This window comes from Monopterus albus, unplaced genomic scaffold (genome assembly GCF_001952655.1).
Source record: "Monopterus albus unplaced genomic scaffold, M_albus_1.0 scaffold39.1, whole genome shotgun sequence".
NCBI classification, from domain to species: Eukaryota; Metazoa; Chordata; class Actinopteri; order Synbranchiformes; family Synbranchidae; genus Monopterus; species Monopterus albus.
This window is the reverse complement of record NW_018127919.1, coordinates 2753191-2780076: the sequence shown is the minus strand read 5'-3', so window position 1 is coordinate 2780076 and position 26886 is coordinate 2753191. Positions and strand designations below refer to the sequence as shown.

At 38.7% G+C, this 26886-nt stretch overlaps 2 protein-coding genes across 10 annotated transcripts in view; one reads left to right on the top strand and one right to left on the bottom strand.

Annotated features, from left to right (window-relative positions):
• The window catches only part of radx (RPA1 related single stranded DNA binding protein), a 9839-nt gene extending 4147 nt beyond the window's left edge, over positions 1–5692 (top strand). The window contains exons 2-15 of one of the 3 annotated variants that reach the window (XM_020599078.1): positions 761–903; positions 1046–1238; positions 1664–1772; positions 1981–2081; positions 2205–2324; positions 2414–2509; positions 2591–2758; positions 3204–3355; positions 3432–3583; positions 3729–3773; positions 3852–3982; positions 4089–4319; positions 4906–5088; positions 5217–5692. In XM_020599078.1, coding sequence (XP_020454734.1) covers positions 761–903; positions 1046–1238; positions 1664–1772; positions 1981–2081; positions 2205–2324; positions 2414–2509; positions 2591–2758; positions 3204–3355; positions 3432–3583; positions 3729–3773; positions 3852–3982; positions 4089–4319; positions 4906–5088; positions 5217–5353 — 1961 coding nt within the window. In that variant the 3' untranslated portion in view covers positions 5354–5692. Of the gene's footprint in view, positions 1–760; positions 904–1045; positions 1239–1663; positions 1773–1980; positions 2082–2204; positions 2325–2413; positions 2510–2590; positions 2759–3203; positions 3356–3431; positions 3584–3728; positions 3774–3851; positions 3983–4073; positions 4320–4905; positions 5089–5216 lie in introns of all 3 variants that reach the window. The other 2 variants (XM_020599077.1, XM_020599079.1) reach the window with 2 other exon arrangements.
• A 343-nt stretch (positions 5693–6035) lies between these two features.
• npas2 (neuronal PAS domain protein 2) overlaps positions 6036–26886 on the bottom strand; it is a 42359-nt gene continuing 21508 nt past the window's right edge. For 4 of the 7 annotated variants that reach the window (XM_020599072.1, XM_020599069.1, XM_020599070.1 and 1 more), the window contains 20 exons: positions 24398–24596; positions 22599–22655; positions 21579–21733; positions 21353–21444; positions 21106–21195; positions 20447–20567; positions 19032–19145; positions 18736–18854; positions 17881–17963; positions 17683–17789; positions 17385–17532; positions 16801–16885; positions 16567–16693; positions 15043–15140; positions 14213–14377; positions 13588–13785; positions 13006–13190; positions 11784–11876; positions 11483–11693; positions 6036–10094 (listed from right to left, as the gene is read on the bottom strand). In XM_020599072.1, the coding sequence (XP_020454728.1) occupies positions 9858–10094; positions 11483–11693; positions 11784–11876; positions 13006–13190; positions 13588–13785; positions 14213–14377; positions 15043–15140; positions 16567–16693; positions 16801–16885; positions 17385–17532; positions 17683–17789; positions 17881–17963; positions 18736–18854; positions 19032–19145; positions 20447–20567; positions 21106–21195; positions 21353–21444; positions 21579–21733; positions 22599–22655; positions 24398–24453 (2541 nt within the window). In that variant the 5' untranslated portion in view covers positions 24454–24596 and the 3' untranslated portion in view covers positions 6036–9857. Of the gene's footprint in view, positions 10095–11482; positions 11694–11783; positions 11877–13005; positions 13191–13587; positions 13786–14212; positions 14378–15042; positions 15141–16566; positions 16694–16800; positions 16886–17384; positions 17533–17682; positions 17790–17880; positions 17964–18735; positions 18855–19031; positions 19146–20446; positions 20568–21105; positions 21196–21352; positions 21445–21578; positions 21734–22598; positions 22656–24397; positions 24597–26886 lie in introns of those variants that run through there. The other 3 variants (XM_020599074.1, XM_020599073.1, XM_020599075.1) reach the window with 3 other exon arrangements.

The window sequence follows — 26886 nt, the reverse complement described above, 5'->3', positions numbered from 1 at the left end:
CCATATTGGCAATCAGAGAGGATTTTATGTTTGTCAATAAATGTATCTAATCTGTTATTAAAGAGTTTTTCCAGAATTTTTGAAAATTGTGACAACAGAGAAACCGGTCTATAATTTGTGAAGTTGTGCTTATCACCAGATTTATACAGTGGAATAACCTTTGCTATTTTCATATTATTGGGGAACTGCCCGAGTCGAAACGACATGTTAAAAATATGGGTTAATGGTTTGCATATCCCCTCAATTACCCATTTAACCATTGTCATAGTGATACCATCACTATCACTAGATGTTTTGTTACCACATTTGTTCACTATTTCTATAATTTCCTTTTCAACTATGGGCTTCAGAAACATAGAACTCATGTTCCTTTCAATTGTATTGTTATTTATAGTGACGGATGTATCATCTGTACAAATGCTTCTTGCTAAAATTGTTATCACTTGATTTGTAATTTGGGGTCTTAAGACCTGGACAAGAGAACTTTAAACAGTATTTCCAGATATTTATTGTTACAGCATAAAACCAGTGTGACACTTACATATTTCATTTCCCTCATGACTAGCATAATTTGTAAACTGTGCTGGGAATGCTGTTGTTGTTGATCAAAACATGTTTAATAGAGTTGTGTCTCTGTCCCTTTAGGCTGCATTTACAAATATATATTTAACATGTATTGAGAGAACCGAATAGGTTTAGACTGCCAAATTGCAGTGAAAATCTTTATGATGTATTGTTTGCATTGTCTTCTTTCCAACAGTGTCCAGGATTGCTCTACTGTGTAGTCTGGAGTCATCATTTCCTTTCTCAGGGAAACATCTCCCTCTTCTAGTGAAGATAATACACAAATCCAGATTGAGGTATTATGGGAAGTTTGGGCTCAAGATTGATTACCCCTACCAGGTGAGTTTGAACTTACCAAGAATTTTGAGCTTCAGTAACATGTGAACAGCATTTCACGTTAACATTTCTTATTTTTTTTATTGTTACATTGTGACAAAGTGTACTTTACTTGTTTTTCATCTCCTGTTTTGTCATATTTCAGGCATACTTTGAAGTTGCTGACCAGACTGGCATAATGTCCCTTGTGCTTTGGAATGAACTTTGTCCCGAGTTTTACCAGAGACTCACTGTAGGAACAGTGTTGTACCTCCAAAATTACACCCTGAAGCAGAGTTATTCAAACCGGTCACGGCCTCAAATGGACCATCACAGGATGAAGACTTTTAAATCTGTAGGTATGTACTTTACATAGCAACTGATCACAGTTTGTGCATTTTGAAGTTTACTAACACTGCTGTGTGAACAGCATTTTCAGCTGAATAGAAAAGTGCAGAAATGCTGTGATATGGTGCATAACTGTTATTGTTTTATTGTATAAACATGTGATATGCAACCGTCGCTTAGTCACATTCTGCTTTAAACAGTTAACTAACTTTATTCCACTGCAGAATTTTGGGTTGATCTGTAGTGTATACATGCAAATATCATCTGTTTTTACTTAAGGATAATCTTGAGAGTTTGTGTAACTGTAAAAATCTTAGTGTGGTTTTAATCTCTCCCACTGGCTGATTATATTTTGGTGTGTCTGAAAGGGCTGGTGAACTATAGCCATAGCTTACACTCAGTCATGCTGTCTGCTTACTGTCTGTATTCTTCCAAGAAATCTGTCTGAACCCTCGCAACCCTGCTTCAGTCATCACTGTGGTACCCCCAAAGAGTGTGCTGCCTCAGTGGGGCCTGCCTGAGGTTTCCTACCAGTTCATCACCAGGTAATGAACTGGGATTTTATTTGTATGTCTGTATCTAGTACTTGAGCTGTGTGTGTTATGCTGTTTTTACAGTTTTGTTCTGTTTAAAAATAGACAAGACATTGTGTTTAATAATATTGTTTATCTAGCATTTGCTTGCTGGTGAATGTACTATAATGATTTCAGTTTAGTTCTACAAACTGCTTCATGTTACGTATGTTTTTTACAGGTCAGAGTTGGAAAAATTACCCAACAATTCTGCATGTGATGTCATTGGTTTAGTAACATTTGTTGGTCGGGTTGAAAGAGTCAGAAGTAAAGGCAACAAGGGTAAAAACATTTTCATATTTTATTTACCTGATGTCAATGATTTATGAAGACTGAAGGAAAGCTGCTGAATTTCCTCTTTGATTTTAATTAGCTTGTTGGCGATTGACGATGTGCATCTTTTAGGTCCAGAAAAATACTGGACATATCGCTGGGTCCACGCACTGGATGGGACCTCTCACCATCCTTTTATCTTAGAGATTTTTTCCTCATCTCAGCCAGAAATCTTTAATCGTATCTGTTCAAGTAAGTTAGCTGTGGCAGTTCATATCTGATCGCTCTGCTGCCAAACTTGTAAGTATAGTTTGTTTCATAAAGTGTCATTTCTTCCACAGTGACCTACCTGGTTTGTACTCAGATGAGGGTTTGTCAAGTGGAAGGTTCTTTGCCATACCTCACAAGCAGCTGTGAGACTGAGACATTCATCACAGGTTAGCATGAGAAGCACCTGATGATCTGGTATTGGTTGCTGCAGTTGTATTTGAATTGCACATTATCTGTATCCACAACAGGCTACCACAAAGGTCAGCCATATGTGAGTGACCCCAGAGTGAAGAGCTTCATCCAGTGGACTAAGACTCTGAAGGACAACATCATCCTCCAGAAGACAGCTGTTGGTGGCCATTACTGCTACCCTCACCCTCCACAGACATTTACACAGTCAGTGGCAGATTCCTCAGGTGGGACACTTCACATGGATGGTTTCTAGAACATGTTCACATACCTTGTTTTTGTTGTTGTTAGGGGCTCAGTGTACTACAGTTTCATTTGAGAATGCATTTATTAGCCTCAGAAAAAAAAATCAAGCTTTCACTCTTTTATTTTCAAGGCATGAAATCATAAACTCTGCTTTAGTAGTGAACCACAATGATATGCACTTGATTTTCTTATGTCAAATCTGGGTCAGCATTCCTTTGTAGTTCTGCCACAAGATAAAGTGCAGTGTAGGGTCCAGATAAATCCGTTGTACTGTACACCTACTCTGTCTGTAAAAGAATGTATGATCTTTCAAGTCCAGTACAGGATACCCTCCATCTAAACATTTGCATCCCACAGTAAAAAGGATTTGGTTGATTTGTCTGTGTGGACTTATGTTATCTTAAAATCTTTATGCTCTCTCTTCAGGACAAGTTCCTCTGGTTGCTGCAGCTGACCTCAAGAGGGAGTTGGAGACCCTGCAATACAGGGAACATAAAAAACTGGCAATTCAAGGCCAGATTACAACAGTGCGGTACTTGAGGGTTCTAGAGACCATAGAGCCACTAGGAACAGAAGAGGTAAAAGACACATTTCAAGGAGTCTAAGAGTAGTTATTATTAAATCTATAAAATAAACCATCTTGCTTTATTTCAGGTTTCTGATGTTGCTACTGATGTGTGTGAATCAGCTGTACCAGACACACACAGTCATTCCTCGACAGCTGAGTGGACTCCGGCGGAACGTGTAACATCTCCCTGTGCTGAGAACATCTTAGCCAGCAGAAGGAAAAGAAGAATTCAGTTGAGGTATGTGTTGACTCCTGACTAGCATATTTGTGAGCTTGATATTGAATCAATAATTTTACTTTTAGGGCTAGTAGGAGCACATTTCATCAAGCAGGGTGTAAAGTCTACATTTAACTGATTAAATGAAATGTAACATGTTCCACAGAAAAGCCACGCAGTCCTCGAATCATGGAAGCATGCCAGCAAAAAGGTACAGAAGATTCAGCAGGTGGCGTTCATCAGTAAAACAATTCAACCATTCTGAGGTTTCTTGTCTTTGCCTCTGCAGGAGGGCTGGACATGCAAATACAGAGGAAGGACGAGAGCAGGAAGAAAAAGAAGAAGAAGAAGACAGTGACTCTGCATCAGAGGAGGCACAGAATGTGGAGCAAATCCTCCAACTGCAAAATCCAAGTCAAGGTGAATTACTGGGGCTACAGCTTCACTGTGTGTATGTTAGTGGTCTGATAGTCTGGCAGATGTTATTTTTACAGTTCTGTTTTTTACACAGTTTGTTTTCAACCAGATATTTTGTCCTGGGAAAGTAGCAGTTGGCCGCAGCAAAGACTTGAAGTGTCCGAACATTTGTGCCAAGGTGGTCTGTACCAGGACAGCCTCTCTCGGAGGTTCACATTTGATGAGAAGAACATCCTCCTGCAGTGGAGTAACCTTCAGCCAGTGCGGTGGAGCCCAGAGCAGACTGCTGACCCCCTCCCACCTGTGGTCTGTCCAGGATTCTACCAAGTCACAATATTAGGTAAAGTGCTGAGTGATGCACAAGAAAGTGTTTCACTGAAAAAGGCACTGTCTCTTGTTTATGCCCTTGTATAAATGAACACTTCTGCATCTGTTGTGTCACGTGACATGTGCATGTGCCAGAACACCTTGTTTTCCATCACAATATTCTGTCTGTATTATAGTAGCTGCATTCTCTTTCTTATGAATAGATGTCTCAAGCCTTATTCATTTAGTCCTGTTATAGCTGACCACTGTTTTTATTCTGTTACTTTATGTCACCAGTGAGTCATTTTGATGTCTAGACCTGCTGGCAGCAGAAGCCAAGTTGCACAGTCAGAGATCCTAGTCACATTTAGAAAATGCCAAAATTCATACACCATTTTTAAGGTGGTCCTGCCTTTTTAAACATTCATTCTATGCCTTAGTCTTTTTTTTTTCAAGGAGTTGTATAATTCATCGTGGTTCTCATTGGAAACATCTTTTAGAATCATAGCCTGCACATGCTGACATGCTAAAAATGACTAAATGGCCAAAAACATCTTAAAAATGTACCTATGTTTTTATGTTGTTACACTGATGTTTTTTTCTTTTATCCCTCCTGACAGGCATAAACAAGCAGATAGCTGTTGATGCAGCTTTTTTTCCTGTTGTGAGCTCTGATGAGCCCAGGGCAGTAGGTCTGCCTCTGGATCCCCATGGCAACACCATGCTTTCCTGCCTTTTGTCAGGCTTCCTCTGTCCTCTCAGTGACACAGCCAACCATAGCGACATGACTCTTCCTGAGCCAGGTAGCCACCACACCCGGGGGCGGGGGGGAACGACACAGCCACTACACAGTCTGGGCCTCACACATTTATATCACAAGTGCATAGTAGCATATTGAGGGACTACAATGTGTGTGATTTTTGTCTTGCAGAGGAGATATTAGCGACCGCCAGTGAGCTGCAGGATACACATGTGGTGTGCATCTTGGACCTTTGTCATCTGGGTGGAGATAAGGTGGAGGTCCTGATTAACAAGGTGTACAGAGTGGCAGAGGTTTCTCTTAACTAGGAGGTGCAGAGGAGCAAGTACTTAATCCTGAGGGAGTATCTTCTAATTTTTAACAGCATACATTAACCATGTAACTGAAGTTATTTTGGATAGCAAGAGCAAAGGAGCCCTAAGGCCAAAACTCATTTTGATATTTGTAAATCCATGTACAGTACACATCAAGTAGTACTTTTTTTTTTACTTGGACTTGGATCTTTTGAAGAGTGCAAAAGGTTGACTTTTTAAAACAAAATTCCTAAAAATGCTTATTTTATTACCATCTTGATTCAGACCCCCTGTACATTTAGTGTGGCTGACAGATGTTGGTTTGGCTACAAATAAAGTGTCAAACGGTACTTTTTGATTCAGACCCCCTGTACATTTAGTGTGGCTGACAGATGTTGGTTTGGCTACAAATAAAGTGTCAAACAGTACTTTGGAGGGCTACTATACTTTAAAAGATGTTTTACTGATGTTTTGCATGTCTCTGTGAGAAGTGTTTAAAACTGTAATGTTAAGTGCTGACATCAAACCCTTTTCCTTCACATCCAGTGGCCTGCTGAGCCCTTTTCATAGATTGACACTAGACTGGTTTTCTACAGTGAAAATACAGTTTTTGCCTAAAGAACAGTTACATAATTTATATAAGCAAACATTTTACTCAGAATAATAAGACATGTATGTTTAAAAATATTTATTGTCAAATATTTCACAATATTCAGCTTGATTTATAAATAATCCAGTATAACATAATAAAGGTATTATAGAATGTAAACATAATCTGTTATTTAAAACAATATTAACAGTATTTTTAAAGCTTATTTTGATGGTAAATACAGAAAGAAAACAAGCCATACAAGTGATGATACCACAACGTCAATGCAAAAAGAGTCTCACCTCCTCAAATAAGACACTTCATGATCTGTTACAAAATTAGTTTAATTTTAAAATCATATAACATAAGTAATCTATATATAAAATAACTATACAGTCTAAACTTTTTTTTTTTAACATTATACAGTATATTCAAGGTTTCTTTCTGCACTGAAACTGCATAAGTGGCTGCGTACCAGGTTTGATTTGTAGATGTCCTGGCAAATCGTACACAGACAACATTGAGCTGACTGTCAGACACTGAAGGTGTCAGTCATTGTTTTACAAATCAGAAGAAGTACAAGTTTGATTAAAATCACATACTGTCAAGAACACTGACACTCAATGAAAAACAAAAGCGTTCTGATCGGCAAAGAAAATAAAACTTATGGTGTGGCAGCTACTGTTGAGGAGCGCAGTTCAACTGAACTACAAACAAAAGCAGTAGCAGCTGAGCAGATGGATTATTTACACAACCTTTGTGACTTCTGGGCGAAATAAAACTGGGGCTTAATCCACAACCGGAGCACAAAACATGAAATATCACAACATGATTCACTCACAGTGCAATTTAATGAGCAGCATTTCCCCTCAACCAGCTCTGCAAGGCAAATAATATAAGTTCTTTAGACTGTCATCTTCTCTAAATGGCAATGGAAAGAAACCACAAGGAGGAATTCTACCACTGACTGACTCATTGCCATAAACATTTTCCAGTAGTTGAAATAATACTGATTGAGAAAAGAGAGAGAGAGTCGTCTATGGCACCTCTGAGATGCTGACTGCGCTGAACTTGTATGGGTGGTCACAGAAATGTACAAAGGGAGACAGACTTCCCTCAGCCACCTGAAATAATATGACAAGGATGTACAATTGCACTTTTTCTTAAAAAATGAAACCCATTAAAATGAAATGTGGAATTTTGGCTGAATGTCTTTTAAAAACTCAGCTGTGATTATCACCACACAGCTGGACAGCTGTTGCTGTGACCTCAAAGCATCTGCTTGATAAGAACATAAGGACTGAAATTCTTCATTTATCTTATTGTCACGATGAACCTGTGACCTTGCTTTCTTGTTTTTGGGAGGAAATGACACTACATCACCTTCTCATGTAGACAGACGTGTCTACTCGGACTTCAGTGGACGCATGTTGTACCGTTTAAAAAGATATTGCTGATATAAACAGTTGAAGGAATGTTTGGATATTTTTGTCTTTAAAAAAACCCATATAATTTACATGTACAATGTCTTATTTTACACTTCTATATACACTGTGCATCTGACATTTAAAACAGCATAAATTAACATTCTTCTTTTTCAAACTGACAGTGTACATAGCAGTTTTATGGAACATACATGCTGAGTTTTCTGACAGTTTTCATTCAGTATGACCTGCACCAGTCCTCAAAGGGACCATGACGTAGCTACAGCCGGGTGACAAATGAAAGGAAAAACCAACAAAGTGTCTCACTAAGGTGCTGGGCCACCATGTGTCACCAGAACAGCTTCAGTGCACCTTGGCATTGACTCTACTGGAGGGATGAACACCATTATTCCAAAAGATGTTCCCTCATTTGGTATTTTGATGATGATGATGGTGGTGGAGACCCTGTCTAATGCATCGGTCCAAAATCTCCCACAGGTGTTCAACTGGTTTGTGACCGTGAAGACCGCAGTATATGATTCACATCATTTCCATACTCATCAAACCATCCAGTGACCCACTGTGCCATGTGGATAGAGGCATTACAGGGCCGCTCATTTATTCAGGCTTTTCCTGTAATCAGTCACCTATCTGTATCTTCACCGTGTCCAGCTGATGTGGCTGAGACTAAACTGTCCTACTGCACATTACAGCTGATTTCTATAAAGTTTAGCACAAGTTCTAAAGTGAACATTTTGTTTCATTTCTCAGTGAATCATGAGAAACTTTTTTTGTTGCTGCTGAACTATTTGGGAGCATCTATGTAACACAGGACCAAACTTAAAGGTGAGTTTTAAATTAAGGTGAGTTCAAATTTCAAATCAATTAAGATAGGAGTGCACTTACAAGAACAATAAACACTCTATACTAGCAATATTTTCATTTTCCAATGATGCCATTCATATTATGAAGTTTACTTGTATATGAGCTCAGTTGGTCACAAATATTTAGTGACTTTTCAGATGTGCACACAAACCAAACACATGACTGAACGGACTAGAACAAACTGATCAGACAGCCAAACAGCAGGCAGAATCTCTGCAGGTCATTTCCCCTGTTTCTAAGATATTTAAATCACCAAGCTTATGCACTTGTGCAGCAGTGTTGTATGGTGGAAAACAGATGACAGAGTGTAGATGGTGCACTCTTCTTGTGAAAACATCTTGTATAAAACCATGAGGATAAGACATTACTGCCCTTATTAATATATAAATGAACATAAAATCGATCATAGCTTTTGTGTGTATAAAACAAATTTCTTAATCCCATGTATTGTTTCAAATACACAGTATTCTGTATGTAATAAGTAAACATGAAATCATTTCATTGGGGTTTCAGCAAATGGCTAAATGAATCTTATTAGATACTATTATTACAGAAAGAGTTTTGGGCTTACTCATGTAAAGGTCGCAAAAAGCATCCAATATATAGTTGGACTATATCCAATACAAATCTAGATGTTTTTTGTTTAAATCTGATGAGGAAAATAATAAATTATGACCTATGAAAATACAACTTTATATCCCAAATGGACCTGAGCTGGATTTTTAAAGCCATAATCTGCACCATGGATACACCATGGTTAAAGGCACAGATCCCCCCAGTAACCTGGTTATCACATTAAGACTTTTGCAGCAGAGCTCATCAGAAACACCTAAAGTTGTAACTTCTGAGCTGTGTTGTCAGTCTCAGTGAGAAGAGGTGGGTTAGGTGTGGCATCCTTTCTTCAGTCCCAGATTGAGGCTTTAAAAATCTAGATATACCTTTCTAATAATTGGAGAATTTTCTCCCCAGTTTCTTGGTGTACCATGTTACCAAACCTTATTTCAGACATGATAGTCATCTCATCTGAAAGTTTGAACTCAAATACATTTTTATAGTGGCCATAATCCTCTTCTGCAGGGTGTTGATGTCTGCCAAATGAAGCACATTGAAATAGAGATCCCATGTGCCATCTGTGAGATAAACCTTGACTGGGGTGGTGATGTTATGTCACTAGGGAGGGGAAACATTATCTCCCTGAAGAAAACTGAATATTAATTCATGGGGAAAAAATAAATATTCTTCTGTTGGGTAAGGGGCAGTACCCAAGTGCAAACACATACTTGGAAGGAAAGTCTCTTTAAAAACACCCAAGTGTCAGCATGTGAAAGCTGTGATGATCCATTTGTTCTGGCAGTTTTGCTGACTGACGACTGAGTGTGGTGTGGGCCAGCACCCCAGACTCCACAGATCCTGCAGGCCTATGCTTGTGGGTTTCACTCTAGTGAAAAATAGACTGGCAGCTTCACATTAAAAGTAATGTCACTACAGGCAGTTTTGCATTTTTAAGCATTTCCACTGCAGAAGCTGATGTCAAGCTTGACTTCCAGATACCACAACATGCTGCTGCCTACATGGTAACAATGTGGAGGGAGACCTTCGTGCTCTAACAATGTCCACGGCGCTACCGAGTCAACATATTCCGGAAGTCTGAAACACTGCCAGTCTGATTTTGGCAATGTTGGTACTGCCTGTGTTGCTGTTGTTGTTGTTGTTGTTGTTGAAACAGTTGATGCTGTGCTTGCGGCAGCTGCTGTGTTTGCAGCTGCTGCTCGAGGTATCCCACAGTGCTCTGCTGTGGGACACTAGTGGTGTGTAAGAAAGCTGGAGCAGACCCACTGTGTACAAGTCCTTGAGTCATCTGTGGACACAAAAGAGAATTTGAATGTGCTGTGCCAGCTGATAGAACCGTTCATTAAGTTCTCTCATGAATATCACTGTTTTTATTTACTTAAAAAAAAAAAACAGACCCTCACCAGGTGATATCTGCAAACAAACAAAAAAAGCACCCTCCACCCCTAATTTTTCAACTCAACTCTGAATTCATGCTTAAAATGCTAATGGAACAATGATTTTTACATGACACAAATAGTACATTAACAGCGGAAATGCCAAAATAATGGTAAACATAAACGGTGCATCTTGTTTACTGAGCATTTCAGCTGCTCTCTCTTTTGGAACCGAGTGCTACTAAATGCTTTTACCACTCTCACTGAATAAACAAAAATGGCACAAGCAGCAAAGTCGGTGCCTCAGTATTTACATTCCACACTTAGGAGAACAAACTGGCTTGTGCTACAGATCCATTATATTATAAGTTTACTTTATATATAATTTAGCTTCACCCTAGTTCTACTACAGTGCATAAGGAAGTGAAGGTCCCTTTGGCTAGTGAAGAAATTAAGAGTAGGTGATAAGCTAAAAATATCACAAATAGTTGTATACTGATTGATATTGATCATTATAGATAAAAACATTTACAACAACACATTCAGCATGTTTGTTAGACCTCAAGGACACACATAGTGTATTATGGTAGCACTGAATGTAAACATTGTTAGAAGAAAACCATGCATTACCTTTACATTTCAATTATTTTCCATTTTTCCTACACAAATCAATGTTTGTTATGACAGTTGAACTGTACTGCATCATACAGAGAGATGTTTCTGTTATTAAGCCCAGCTTCACTGATACAAACGGGGCTAATCAAAGTCACAGACTAAAGCTTCTATAATTTCTGGAGTGGCTCCACAGTGTGTCTGTCTAAAATAAAGTGATGATTCTCTGGATGGTTTGGGATGCAGAGGTATTCATTTAGGCTTCTTATGTACTGCCAGACCAACGCTATTTATGTATGGTAAGTTTTATGAATGGCTGAGGTCAAACATGAGAAAAGGTCTGGATAATACTGTATAATGTGATTTAACTTCTGAGCTAATGAATTTTAGGTCACATCACAGCTTTTGTATAAAGCCAGAATGATTGAAAATAACACGGATTTGTTGGTTATCAGCCAGTGTAAATGGGCACATTGCTGAAGAAACTAGGGATTCAGATGCAGTGTAAATGCCTAAAAATGATCATAAATCAGTGATTACAGACCCACTGGTTGGTTAGACTGAGAAGCATTATGCAGTAATCCATCACAAAATACACACATAACAGTCAAACATATGCCTCTAGGAACTGCTTACACACAGTGACTGATATTGCTGCAAGACTACAAAGCAGATGACTACACTGTACCTGAAAGAACTGCTGGGGCTGCTGTAGCTGCAGGGAGTGCTGAGAGGCCTGGGGCTGACTGTGGTAGGCTGACTGTGACTGGTGTGTGATGAAGCTGTTGTGCGGGATCATTATGGGGGAGGTGAAGACTGGAGAGGGCACAAGGACAGCATTGCAGTTGACCTGTTGCATGGAGAACGAAGGAGTGATGATCTGCTGCTCCAAGGTGTATCTGTATAGAGAGAACAATGAAAATCTCAGACACAATGTGACACTACGCCACTTGGTATGTGTGTGCACGGTCTGATTAAACAGTTCTCACATGGTTTGGGAGATGCCCATGTTGCACTGGGAAGGCTGCGACGTGACACTGCTGGTGGGAACCAGCGTCTGCAATGGCTGGTTGAGGAGCATGCTGCAGAAAATAAAATCTGTTACTGCAGGAACTCCATCTGTATTGTGGAAAAAACTGCTCAAAGCATGATATCACAGAGCAAAATGTCTTCACCTCAGCATTTTACAAAAGGTAAAACCTTTTTGTTTTTTAATGAAGGAACTTAAGGACAGCTTTGATCATAGAATTTTTAATATTATCTCAAACTTGTTTGTTGGTTGCATTGTTCACAGGATAAGTCAAAAAGTAAAGAATGCTGTTTGATGAAATGTTTAGGAGAGAGAGTGTACAGCCAACAGAACAATCCATTAGATTTTGGTGCTGATCCAGATCATCATCAACTGGATCCAGGATTTTTTTTAAAGGATTCTTTACCATTGTGAGATAGGGCCAATTTCAATATTTTTGCTCCATTTATACACATATAATATAAGGCTAATGGAAAACCAGCGATTGTAAGACAATAAATGATGCTACAGACTTGCTACTAAGATCAAATCTTAGCTGCTGACTCAGTAGGGTGTCTTCAAAGGTTATTGAGCTAGATCCTAGCGAAAACCACTGTTAATGAAATATCAATTTTCTTGAATGACTTTTCTAACTAATAATGATATCAATGTGATTCCAAATGCTAGAGGTAGGTGTTCATGGGCAATGAATCACATTATGAGGGTCAAACCATCATGGTAATATAGCTGCTAGGTGCAATGGTATTATGGGGACAGTGATGTACCTTGGTGGAGGTTTACACTGTCTGAGCTTAATTCTACAATCATTTGGTATCACACTCATACTTGAATTAACACAACTGTTAACTACTCTGATCTAAAATTTTCATCATGTAAAATGTAAAGCCTCTGAAAAAAAATCACATGTACTTCTTTATGACCTTAAATATTCATAACCAAACAAACAACAAACAAAGTTACATTTTGGAAAACAACATCTTTAGGTATTAATTATTAAGGGTGTAACACTCAAAAAGTTGGTTAATGCTTCCTCAGTACAATTCTTTTTGTGTAGGATGGTAGAAAACTGTCTGTGCTACACTACTAATTAAACTGACTGTACTGTACATTACTAACTTGTCATAGTGTCGGCCATATCACCATTATTGCTTGTGGTTTTTACTATGATGTGTCTTTCTCACCGTAGTTGTCCATCTTGGCTGAACTCATTGTTAGTGTGTCTTTGGTTTGCATCCTGCAGGGGCCTCGTGCTGGTCTGAGAGAACATCATGGGGTTGCTGTAGAAAGGCATCGTCAGACTCGTGTTCGTCCGCACGGGAAAACTCACTGACTGCACCTGCCCGCTCCGTGCAATCCTATGCTGGACCTTTGATGAAATGAAGGAAGCACCAAGCTGATCAGAGATGCTGTGTGCTGGTTAACAGCATATGAAAACCCTCTCCTGTGAAGTTTTTCTTTCATTTAGTAAACTTGTTTATTAAAATCCATCATCACCTCACAGTGTCGATTTCTGTGTGTTTCTACAAGCAGTAGGTGTCTAGGAAATTAAATACAAAACACCTGTTGCTGAGATATTTACATCTTTGAATAACAGACTGTTATTTACGCTCAATCCATAACCAGCCTCCTGTTGTGTTGAGTGCACAAGTCATTACTTGCTAATGACCAAAGGTAATTTGATTCAATATGATCCTTTCCAATTTCGAAGCAGCTGTGTTTGTACAGCCCTGTTGTTTCAGGTTTTCACTCGCACAGCTCTGTACCTGTGTTGAGGGTAAGCCGTCTCTCAGAAGTGAGTGAGGGGATGAGCTGTGGGCCCCGCAGGTCGCCGGCATAGGATGGCCTGAGAGCTGCCTGATCACCCCGGACTGGCTCTGCTGGGCTGGCCTGCCTGGGCCCTGCTGCTGAGGCTGCTGCTGGGCCTGGCCAAAGTCATTATGTATAGGCTGCTGTAACAGCATCTAACACACATGTAAACAGAAAATGTTCATTTATCCTTTGTTTACTGAAAAAAACATTCAATTTAACAAAAAGACGTTAGCTTGAAAATTCCTGTTTATTAGTAAAAAAAGACAAACTACAGCCAAAAATATGGCTAAAATATGATTTTATATATCTTGTAGACAGACTTAAGTTTATTTGGTGACTCTCTCTCTGTAGAGTACGTGAAGCCGACCTGGTTAGTGCTGGCCTCTTGGTGGGGCCATTCCACCAGTACTGTGAGGTAATGTAAAGCTATAATGTTGACTTTCCCTAACAGATGATATGTCCGGGCTTAATCATTTCTGACATAAGAATAAATTCAGTTTTTTCCCAGTGCAGTATACAACACGTAATTCTACATTAACTTCATGATGTTTTTAGATTCTCTCTTCTTGTGTGTGTTACCTGGAGATTAGCCAGATGAAGCTTCTCCTTTATGTCATGCAGCTCTTGCTGCTGCGTCTTAATGTCAGCCTGCAGAATGCGCGTCCTTTCCTCCAGCTGCTCCTTCAGCTGGTTCATTACACCGAGCTGAGGCTGCTGCAGCTGATACTCAGATGACTGCTGCTGCTGCAGCAAGCACATGATACAAAAACAATTGCGAACAAACATGAGGAAAGCCTAGGAGTTTTTTTTGTACTAGACCAAGTTACTGAACTGTACTCTTTAGGAGACAATCAGTTAGCATAAGTCATATAGTGGGTTATACTTGGGAAGGTGAAAAGAAATTCATCTTCCCACTTTTTCTGTAAAACAGGTCTTAAAATGGTTGTGATTCTATGAGAAAATTACAAGAAGTATGTGGAAAGCTACTACAAAAACCCATTTCAGAAATAATGTTGATAATTTATTTATTTAATGTTTTACTTGCTTCGATAACACCGTTACAACTGGGCCTGGAGACACTGTACACCAACCACAACACATACAACAGCAACAGTCATAACAGTAAGATATTGTACACAAACAGAAGAGAGGAAGGCAACAAGCAGGAGAGGAAGACCAAACACTAACCACTGCTGAGTGCGTGCTGCAGGTAAGATAAAGGGGGAGGCTCATTTGGGGAATGAGGTCAAAGGAATTTTGTCTTTGTGCCACATTCTACGGGGAAAGTGACAAAATGTAGCTAAATCTGTGAAATGTTATTGGGTCAACTTTGTGTACTTATTTCCCACTGATCATATTATTGCCAAAGAAAGAGGAAAAAGACACATGGAAATACTGAGTAAACTGACCTTAGAATTACCAGGTTGGAGTCTGGTAGCCGTCTGCTCTGTCCCGATGGAAGCAGACTGCCATGATGGTGTGCAGGCTTCTGTGTAGGAGTTAGCTGCTGCAGAAGAGACAGGTCATCTCTTAACACACTTGGGTGAAGCAGACTGAGGGTATGTTCTGCTAGATCATAATCACTGTTTTTCTAAAAAAAAAAAAAAAACCATCTTAAAATGCTTGCTTCAAACCCCACTACTATGGACTGTGTCATAGACACTGTTACAATGGCAAAATGTCAAATGTTGACAGGCTTATCTAGGATCCATCAAATTATTGCTGTGCTAACAGCATTGAAGCTTTACAAGCAGCAGTGGCTGCGCTGCAACCTTTCTGTGCTCCGTCTTTTTCTTTCAAGCTCCACGACAACAAAAATAATGAACCTAGATTTTTGTTAATAGCCAGTATTCTCCATCATTCTAAGCTAAGGCAGTGAAGAACAGTACTGTCCTTGTGCCACTGTCATAAAGATTCACAGAACTGTTATACAGTATAATATCTCTCTAAATGAAATCCAGATAATCAAATGAGATTTTAACTGGCTTTGGTAGTATTAATTTGCAATAGCTTTTTCATTTTAGAAATCAGTTCATGCTTACTGGCTAAATTGATATGAACACATGAAATAGCCTTCAGATATTTCCATTCGGCAGTGCTCTACCAAAAAGCATTAATATTGTTCCATTGTAAATGGAAAACAGTGAGATGCATAACTGGATGAAACCCCCCGTCTTTTCTTTCTAAACAGAGTAAGCACAGCCTTTCTGGGATAAAGCCAGAATGACTTATGAAATGCTTTTTTTTCTGGTTCTGTAACAAGGCTGCTGATTCACTAGCCCTTGACTGCTACATCATTCTGACTCTGCCTTAAACCCATAAACCATAATGCACTGAGTGGATGTTATTTCATCATACAGTAAATGTGGCAAAATAAAGAAGCCAAGAAAATTCATCAACTATGCCTTATGACAGATGCAGTGAAAAGGTTTGAAAATAATAAAACTGTATATTTGTGTGGATAAGGGGAAGAAACCTGCTGCAGCAGCAGCAGCTGCTGCTTCTGCTGCTATGTTTACTTTTTATGCGTAATGAATCTTCTACTGTGTATTGTCCATGAATATGCAGATGGCAATGAAGTGCTTTAGTAAGACACTGGGTGGAAGAGCAGCTGAAGTCAGAGAGACTGGAGGCTCCAGCAAACAGGGCATGCTAAATTGAGCCTTGGAAATATTTCATCATGGATTCATCATCACCCACATACTGTACAGTATATTAGGGTGGCTGTTTTAGTGACTTCTGGTCTGCTTAGTTCTGCAGTACTTCCACCCCTAACCACAAGCAAATAAGACAAAGACTAGGATTTTCTGATTTCCCCTCTTTTTCCAGTTAAGTGTAAATAACAGCTCCTGCAGCCATACAGAAGTAGGATTTCTGTACATTTGACCTGCTGTTGAGTGAGTTAGCACTTTAAGGAGCAGAGGATGACTCACACGCAGAGTCTGACAGCGCTGTGTGGGAGGACTTCCGGGAGCTGTGGGAGGATACTGAACGTGCACCACTGTTTCTGTCCTGTGGAGGGTCCAGTGTGGAGCAGATGTCCAAGTACAGCTCCTGAGCCTGGTACATGAAGTCGTTTTTAACACAGAGGGTTGGATATGGGTCTGACATAAAGACTGATGCTGCATGCGTCACAAAATGTATGAACAAGGGCTCTTGAATTTTACCTTCACAGAGGAAGGAGCTATTTCAGGTGGAGACAGCTCTTCAAGGCCAAATTCCCTCCTCCTTTCAGCACGCACCTCAGCATAACTGAAAACAGCAGATAGAAAGAGTATGCCTGACAAATGTAGATCCAACATAATCAAAAACCATTGTTATTTTTGCAAAAACAGTCTATATGTCCTATAACATCATTGGAGGTGCACTGATCGATCAGCTGAGATCAGAAATAGCCAGTTTCCAGTGGAAGTGCTTAGTGTACAAAAAATGCACAGAGGACCCTTGAGAAACACCCTGGACAAGGGAAAATGATGGTCAAAATCTTCGACAAATAGCAGACAATGAGGGAATTACCGGTTACACATGAAATGCATGTATATGTACAGTGTATCCAGCCTGTAACAATAAACATTTTTATTAAAGAAAAGTTGCAAAATGTCAAAATTGGAAATCAGAATTGGCCAAAAAACTACAATTATTGAATTACAATCGGTGCATCTCTACACATACAGTACCAGGCTGAGACTGACAAAATGTAAACACCACTCCCTTCACTCAGAATACCCCAAGGTACAACAACCAGACTTACCTGACAACAGTGTGCGTACAGACAATGAACTCAGGTTTGGAGTTCCACTGGTGATACGTGATGTAGTAGTGAGTCTGCAACCAGATCCATTGTTGGCCTTTGGTCAGGAAGCGATAATAACAGGATTTACCCTTTCCAAACTGCATTACTGAGAAAAAGGGGGAGAAGGTGCATGTTCAGGTGTCATGGGCCAAGGTTCTTCCTGTGCACTAGCACATTAGATGAATGCATGTAACTTGAATGAACTGTCAGAGATAGACTGCTGGATGATGATGATAGAGGCTGGTAAGTCACTTACACTGCTTGTGACACTGAGCTATAAGCTCCAAGTCATCCACATGATAGTAATCATAACCAGAAGTTCCCAGAACCTCAAAGGGTAAGTAGCCTATGATTGGTGAAGCTCTGAGACAAAAAGAAAGGTGGTAAACAATTAATACAGTGGTTCTGCCTCAAATCTACACAACTGAATGACAGGATCATACAAATCTTTTACCTGTGATCTAAAAACAGGAACTTCCATTCAAGGCTGTGTCTAGATGTAAATTCATCACAAGGATCTTCCACATTACACAAATCCTAAACAAAACCAAAGTCATAGTGAGAAAGTCACTAGTATGATTACACTGCAAAGCAAGAAATACTGTGAATCATATCACAAGATGTACAGCATGTTAAGTTCTGCTGCACTTGCATCAAACATTTGTCAATAGTGGCTGACAATTTTGTTTACATGTAATCAATCTTCTTGTGACCATATTTCTGTCCCAGCCAAACAGTTTACAGGTTCTGAATACTGCCCGAAGGCTCCAGCACATTTTAGGGCAGAAAAATAAATATCATGTTTCCTCCGAAAAACAAATGTCATCTTTTAGACTTTTTTTTAGTTTCTTTGTGGAAAAAAGTCTCACTGACCATCGTGACAGTTAGTATAAACAGAAGTTTACAGTAAGTGCACTTGTCCATGAAGAAGAAGTTAATTCTGCTGATTTGCTGCTGATTCTGATTTGTGTTGTTTTATAACTTTCTTTATATGTTTGGAAATGGTATAGCTAAGTCTAAAACTGTCACTATGATGTGAGCTGATCTCAGAAAGGTTAAAGCATGGCAGTCACTTGAACTGCACTGCACTGAAGTCAGCTGGAAGATGTACAGTGCCACCCTGAACCATTCTGCAACAAGAACTCTCCAGAGTGGAGTCATTATAGACCAAAATGTTTCATGCCTCAGATGCAAAGTCACTCATGCCATAGTTTCAGTTCTACTTCTTTTTTTTCCTTTGACAGTAATGATCTCACACAAATGCAACATGACCTGTGAAACAAAGGCACAAGATCCCAGCTGGTCTTACCTTGAGAAACTGTGGAGTGACTAATCGTACAGTAGCAATGAGGCAGACCTGCTCCTCCAGCGTTGACTGCAAGCTTCTCGGTAATGTCAATTCAAGCCCATTACAAGAAGATGTAGGCACTGTGTCAGGGAGAAGATACAAAGGGGCATAGAGCTGGCTGAGACACCCATCCAAAGTAACTACTTTCTTTTACATCTTCCATTCAGTTTGATTCATATATCACATTGTTAAGTAAAAGCATTAAAGTTAGACAGAAGTTTAAGTTTCTACAACAAGGAGAAAACTAAAATCCTTACCATTGTTATGAAACTTGAAATCTCCAACAAACCTAACATATTCGTACACAGGCAGCTCTTTTGGGTCAATGTTACCTCTGGCAAGATGGCAGCAAAATTCAATATGTGCATCATCTGAAAAACAAGGTTTCCAAGGTTAACAGCTTGTTCATAACACAGTATATGCAAATCTTTATCATATACTGTCTCAATTTGGTGCTTCCTAATCAAGTCTGGATTTTGTTTGAAGTTGCAGATCTGTATGTGCAAATGAAGATATAAAGTGTCACATACATGCTACAGACAAGAGAACAATCTATATATAAAACTTCATCACACATTAACAGAGATTACAACAGACAGTACTTGCTATGGAGCATTAAAATATGAGGAGAACAAAAGGGTTCACAACAAAGTTATAGCATAAAATGTATGTAATATTTGAATATGGTCACATATTATATACATATAGTACATACAGTACATATATTGTAATATTTTAATACAGTACATTTCTCACATCACTGGGAGAGTGAACTGAGCTGATATATGCCAATCAGCCATAACATTATGACCAAATGTAGGTTTGATCATTTGCAAGGTGTACAGAGGCTCAAAAATCAAAACCTTTTGGGTTGACAGACCCTGGTACTGAGGATTTTTTTTTTATCCGAGTGGAGCTCATGGAAAAGAGCTGGTGGATTTGAAAAACTCATTTTATGTCATTTTACTTAAAAGCCAGACATTCCTTTCTATGCCAGAATGAAAAAAGACTGTCTCTTCTGAAATGTGCCCAGGAGTCTATCCTCGCTCTGGCTCTGTAACAGTCTGTTATTTAGGCTTCTAAGGAAAGAGCGAGACACCAGCAACTTACCGTTGCTCCTTCTTAGAAAAGCTCAATAGTAAGACAGGATTAAGGTCAGTGTCTTGATCCCCAGATACTACATTGGTTTGGATTACTGTGCTAACATAACAGTGATTTAAAGTCTTAACTATGATACTAAGATAGTTCCTATTATAAATACACACTAATCAGCAATCCAATAACACACAGACTCCAATTCAGCAACCTGCTCTCTATATAGTTTTGAGTGACATTATCACCGTCAGAGCATCCTTTAGAGATGCTCTGAAACACAAAAAGTGTCTCCAAAAGAGCTCAAATGAGATTGATATAAAGAGCCGATTATTGTTTTTGTATTTCCGACAAAGATTTTGTTAAATGGAATTTTTTACAAGTGAAAAACTGCACCACTGAAGATTATCTATAGAGTATTAACCCACACACTGAACTTTTGACCTCCTTATATGAGAGACATTTTACATACTTCAACTTTTCAACACATATGTGCTTCAACATGATGACCTAGACACAGTGTGATGTTAAAACAGACAGGCCAGACTTGTGCAGAGAGGTCTCCCAATCGGATACTCACCGTCAAGAAAGTCAGCAGCGATGGGATCAGTCATGAGCATGTGGGATGATAGCAGCTTATACACTTCCCCGTGTTCCCGCTCTGGGAGGAAATTCAAGATATTTTGGTCCACCATATCTGACTGGTGCAAAAGGACAGGTGGATGATGGTCAGTCTTTTGGGGGGGGGGTATGTGATATGCAACAGTAAAAACAGCATTACAGGTGACATAATCATTACATCAGAATGTAATGAGGTCACCTCCATTTCTGAATTTTAAGTGCTTTAAAGTAGTTTCAGATACACTTAGTTGGGAGCCATTAACTTAAGCCTAAATTTGGTATTCTAACTATTGTATATAAAAGTGTTGTGGAAAAAAAACTCCAAAATGAGCATCAAAGCAAACATCAGAAAAAAATAACCAACATGTCCTGGAACAAATCAGATGAATTGCAGATGTTTCTTATCAGTGTTCAAGTTCAATATATTACCCAGTAGATACCATTAAACATGTAAACTAATCAAGAAGCATTTATACTCAAGAGACAACATGGTTTCAACATTTGATGAGAATGAATCTGAAGCTGAACTTCACAAAAAATAAATTCAGTAGGACTGCCACAAAGGACTGTTGTGTTAGCAAGACAGTAAAGGTTATTTATTTAAGCGTCCTCACTTACCGGTAAATGGCCGATAAGTGAAGACACACTGTCAGATACATATATAATGTTTCCATCTGTAGTTAATGCCACCAAGAAACCATCTAGGGCCTGGACATAGAGGGAGAAAGTGTCTTGTCATATGTCATCTTGCCCAGCTCCATGGGCATTTTAGGGGAGAATGCATCTTGGAAGTTTTATCATCAATACTAGTCAATGTCAGAGCTAATTAATTGCTTTTCTACAAACACAGCCTCTAGAGCTTTACCTCCAGCATTAGCTGAGTGAACTCTTCATTACTGAGGAATGAAGGTTTCCAGTCCTGTCTCACATTGCAAGTTTCATTTTGTGCAGTCATGTCTGAAAAAGATAAAACAGAAAGTAAAAAACAAGGACTGAGTCTATTTTGACAGGGATGAAGCGTATTAGTTTATAGCTTAGTTAAATGTAGGAAACGTGTATAAAGGTGTCTAAAATTAAAAACATTTTCCTACCTTTCTGTTTTTTCAAGAAGTCTATAGTTCTCTGCAGTATAGTGGACTTGTCCATCTTGCGTGGATGGCCTTGGCCCTGCAGCATGGTGCATAGCTCCTTGATGAGCACATTGAATTGATCTCTTCGTTTCTTTTCTGATTTGTTACGGGATGCCCTTAAGATGTCAACATGTGACAACAATTATAAACCAGTGGAATTACAGGAGAAAGCCAGTCAAACAACTGTAGTTTAACACTCATTTACCCTGTTACCCTGACAGTAGCTCTGTAGGCAGAAAAATTATAGCAAGTTCACAATAGACAATCTAACCAAAAAGCACATTTTTGGTGGATTTACATTCAACAAGTCACCAGAAACAACTCTGCAGTAATGTTATTGTTTCTCTCTGTCTGCTTGATATGTAAATAAGCAACTCTTTGGCATAAATGTTATCCAGAACAGGTTAGTGCAGTGTGCAGATTTCCTCTGCCCCTTGTGGCCAACACTGAGTAATGCAGCTTTAAAAAGAGAAAAGTCCCGTTTGTGATCTGAGCTGCTCTTTCAATATCAACTAATCTGGAATCATAGAGAGACAGAATATTTTTGAACATTCCCAATCACCAATTTATATTCCAAGTTTTGGACAAGTTTAACAAATCACACATTAGAAGTGTCAGATCAAGCATTTGGAAAAACTAATTATACACATAACATTACAGCCAGAAAGATGCAGTAGCAAGAGGCGGCAAAGCAATGTCTCATTAATGCATTTGACCCTGTTCTATGTTCATTTTTTAAGTTATGCTCAGATAGGCTTTCATTGTCATGGACTCCAGTTTGAACCATAATGTGACACTGATGCTTCAAGATTCTTTTAAAATGATTAACTACCATCAAAAAATGTATTTGCTATCCCCATTACTGAAGTAGTAACTAAACAAGTTCAGATTTCATATTCAATAATGCACATATCTTGTACAATATATTCAACTGGATTCAAGTTCAATCTGATAGACATAGAGGCATAAACAAGACAGTACCTTTTTGCCCTGTCTTTCTCATCTTCATCGATTAAATCTTCCACACAGTTGTTGGTGCTAGAAACAGAGGCATACAAGTTCAAATGTTTTTTTCTAGATAATCTGACCGTGTCATCAGGCATGTCTAACAATATGGGATATTAACATTTTGGCAGGACACATTGTTGACCCCTATACATTTTGACTTATAGCAGGAAAAGCACGGGTGGCACTAAAGCAGTTACTTGAAATTCAGCCATTTTTATTGTTTGCACCATTGCTACTGTGACAAGTCAAAATGTCCTCTGTGAAAAAGGCCTACGAGCATTAACTTGCAGCATGGGCTTCAGGATATAGAGGGAGAAGCTCCTTCAGTGGTTACCACCAGTCAGGCCTGCTGGGTACATCTAAATATGCACACTTTCCACTGTTAAATGCCATGATTCTGTTGGGATATTATGAGTGAGGTTCCTGCTTTTTCCCATATTTAACAGGTCACTGTGGCATGTAAACATCCCAATTCATATAAATATTTCAGGTTCATGCTGTCCATACAGAGGCTTTCACAGTTTGAATGAATATGGCAGCATGTTTAACAAGTGGAATTGAAACAAATATGTATCCCTTCTGATAAAGTAATGATACGGTGCAAAACACTGGTATTTCTTTTATCGCCGTGCCTATACTGATGTGGTCAGAGCATACATCAGGCAGTGCAATGGTCATACATGTATATAAACAGGAGAAGAGATGAAGTGGTACAGTATGAGATAAAGTAGATCATGAGCTTCAAGTGAAGTGGAGGTTAGAGTCAGAAATAAGAGGTGTGCTTGTAATTCAAATACTGTGCATGACTGTAACTCTGTTGTGTTAAAACAATATTAATATAGCCACACAGTAATGATCCTATGTGAACTGTTCTTTGCTTGACAGATAGCGGTGTAGTTGGTATAACCTGAAAATTGTAGCACACTCCAGCTCAAACCTAGGGTTATGCACTGTGCATGAAACTGATTTCTTCAATTATTCAGTAGCCAATTTTACTAAAATACTATTTGGAAATCTGACACAGACTAATGTCAAATTCTTGTAAAATCTAAGTCATCAAACTTAATCAACAGCCAACCCACATTCTTATCCGTTTCTCTTAAACAGTTACTTTGCCATAGTGTGACTGAAAAAAAATCTTTTGCGAGTTTCTGACATCTCCAGTTACTTTACAGGAGGAATAACAGATCCATGCATTTATGAACCTTTATTCATGAGCAATGAAAGGAATATTAGGTGTTAAAATTTATAAACAGAGTTCTGATGGTGCTCAGCTAATCAATGAAAAATAAATATGCCAACCACTGAAATATTTAATAATGGTGGAGGAAGAGGAATAACTAAAAAGATTTTCAACATCTTGTCTGTGTTACCCTGTTGGCCACAAGAAGCCAGTGGCACTATTCCAGATGATACATGCCCAATTAAATTTAAGAGGGAGGAGATGTGTTTAATAGTTTAAGCTATTTGTCTTCTTTGAAGCATTTTGAATGCCTGAGAAACAGCCAAAGTAATTTCGCATTTGTTTAAATGATTAATCAATAATTAAGCATTTACCCATTAATGTGACTGACAAGCCATAAAAGAATGGTTTAAAATTTGTACCTCAGATCCAAACAATTTAACCAGCAAATACAACATCTTCACTATGAATAATTCATATACTGTGCACATATTTGCAAAATACAGATTGTGTACATATTAAGTCATGTATATGGGGCATGAAATCTAATAAAGGTCACAAATTCAAGTTAACTTTAGTTGATACTCACTCCCATTCCCTGTGGGTGGATGGACAGGGGCCACCAAAGTCAGAAAGGTTGTCCATTCTCACTCCCTTTCCCAACCAGGTCCTTTCTGGAGTCCGGTAAGTACCATTCGCACTGATCTCGTCAGAACACTCTTTTGGACAAACCTACTGTGGACCAGCTGCACACCAGGTCCTCCAGCCTGCCAAAGAAATGCCAAATCCTGCGGAAACACACAAAACTGATTATAACACCATGAACGAGGATGAAAACTCTGCCATAAACAGGTAACATAAGCAGGCATTTTTTTGGGGGGGGGGGGGGGCGGCGGTAAGGAGTCCTCTAAGCACCTAATATTACGGTGCTGAGTATCTTTTAACAATGTGATGTAAAGTTCATTTATCTTCCTCTTCTACCTGGGTACAACATCACTCAGAGTTCCCATTCTTTTCAAGATATAATTTTCTAGGACATTTCTAGGACACAAGGCTGTGATGTCAAATGTGAACACAACGAGTTCCTCTGTGTGGAAGCCTCTTTTAAATCATATGTGTTATTCTATTATGATACTTTATTTGCTTTATACACACCCTTAAACGCTTCAGCAGCTGTCCTGCTACCATGATTACCTCATTCCACAAAGAAACCACTGCTGGCGATTTCAGGTTTTTTTGTACACATTTGTTTTTCCACTACTGTTTTAGGAGAAATGTATGTGCGATAGTTGTCAGTGACCGAATGGTTATTGGTGACTACCGCACTCTCCCAAACACCACCATCTGTGGTTCATTCCCTCAATATGACTTCTAGTATCCTACAGTAAATGTGTGAGCTTTACTCTCTGCATTTTTTCTTGTCTCTCTTACATCACAGGTTAGGGTAAAACAATAAAAACCTGACTCTGTAGAAGGTAGCATCACTAAAGAAAAGCAATCTGACTTGACTCTAACATCGAAACGTAAGCAATAATAAAACACAAGAACATTCACAGAGTTCTGTTTTCTTTCTGTATAATTTCTAAATGGATTTGTGTAAGTTTATTGACAATAGACATTGCAGATACCAATATCCTCAAGAAGCGTCTACAAAAGATAGGCTCATATGTTCATATTTAAGATTTGACTTACTTTATCTTCAAAATAACTATTATTTTTGACTCAAATTCAACTCAAGAATACACTTGACCCTCAAATCTACCATTAATGGCTGTGTACTGTGGTAACAAGCTAGTTCACCTACCATCTAACATTAAAGACAATGAGTATTATGTTAAAATGCTAGCCAATTAGCCAACTAACAAACAATAATTCTGCAAGTGGTGGAGCAATCAATCTTAAATGTGTTTAAAGTTAAAGCTCATTACTACCCTACAGATATTCATATTTGCATTACAACTATCAAGCTATTTATATTTCTTGGTGTCTGGCTATATTCCACTGTGATTTTATCCATCTAGTTAAATATTTTTTCACACCGTCTTCACCAATCTGATGTGACATGGTGCATTTAAAAGCCTGTGGCTTTGGGTATTCAGAGCGTGCAAAAACATTACTAAAACAGGCCATAAACTTCTAACCTTGCCATTCTAAATTTATCTCACATAGTGCCCTGATTTTAGCTGCCAGCTTGTACTGAGTTCTGACAGTCTGCTCTCAGCAAAAGGAAAATACAAAAAAAAAAAAAAAGAAAGAAAATTATTTTCCAGGATGACAATGTATTTTTCCAGGACATTGTACAATTTATCCTAATTTCCATGACTTTTTAATGACTGGAAAACTGATTTAAACAATCCCTGGTTTTCCAGGAGGCGTGGGAACCCTGTTACTAAATATGTGTTTTTACACAGGAGCTCCCCTGACCTAGAAAAATGTCTGAAGCAAACACAGAACATACATCATCTTAGTCACTCAAAATGGTCTGAAGCTCTCACAGCAACAAAGAGGTATTTTATTCCAAACCACCACTGCTTTCCAGTAGGACAACAACACACACTTTCCTTTAATCTTGTTTAAAATAGCTCATGATTTTGTGGCCTGGAAATATTTTATATTATATATCAATTATTATCAAAGTTATAATTTTAGTTTGTGAATAATGAAAATCCAGTCATCAGTGTTTGTCTTTATTCCACACATCCAGTGAGTGATGTACACAAGTGACCTCAAGTAAACCTAGCCACTATTGCATTTCCAGTCATTTTCAATTCAAATGAGACCCATTCTCAGTAATGGGTCTCATGCTTGGAAAAAATGGAAATGTTAGAGTGATGTGGTGCAAGCCTGAATAATCAAATTATTAGACTAGGTCTACTAGGTCCTGTCTTATGAGTCTTATGCCCTTTTATAATTGACAGGGAGTAGATACTCATAGTGTAATGGAGGCATTTCATTATAAGATCTTTCTAATCTTAGGTTTTATTACTTCCCTTTAACTCCTTTTTCTATACTTCCACAGCATATACAGTATGAAAAGACACTTGTATGCGGTTGTTAAGTAAACACCATTTCAATTAA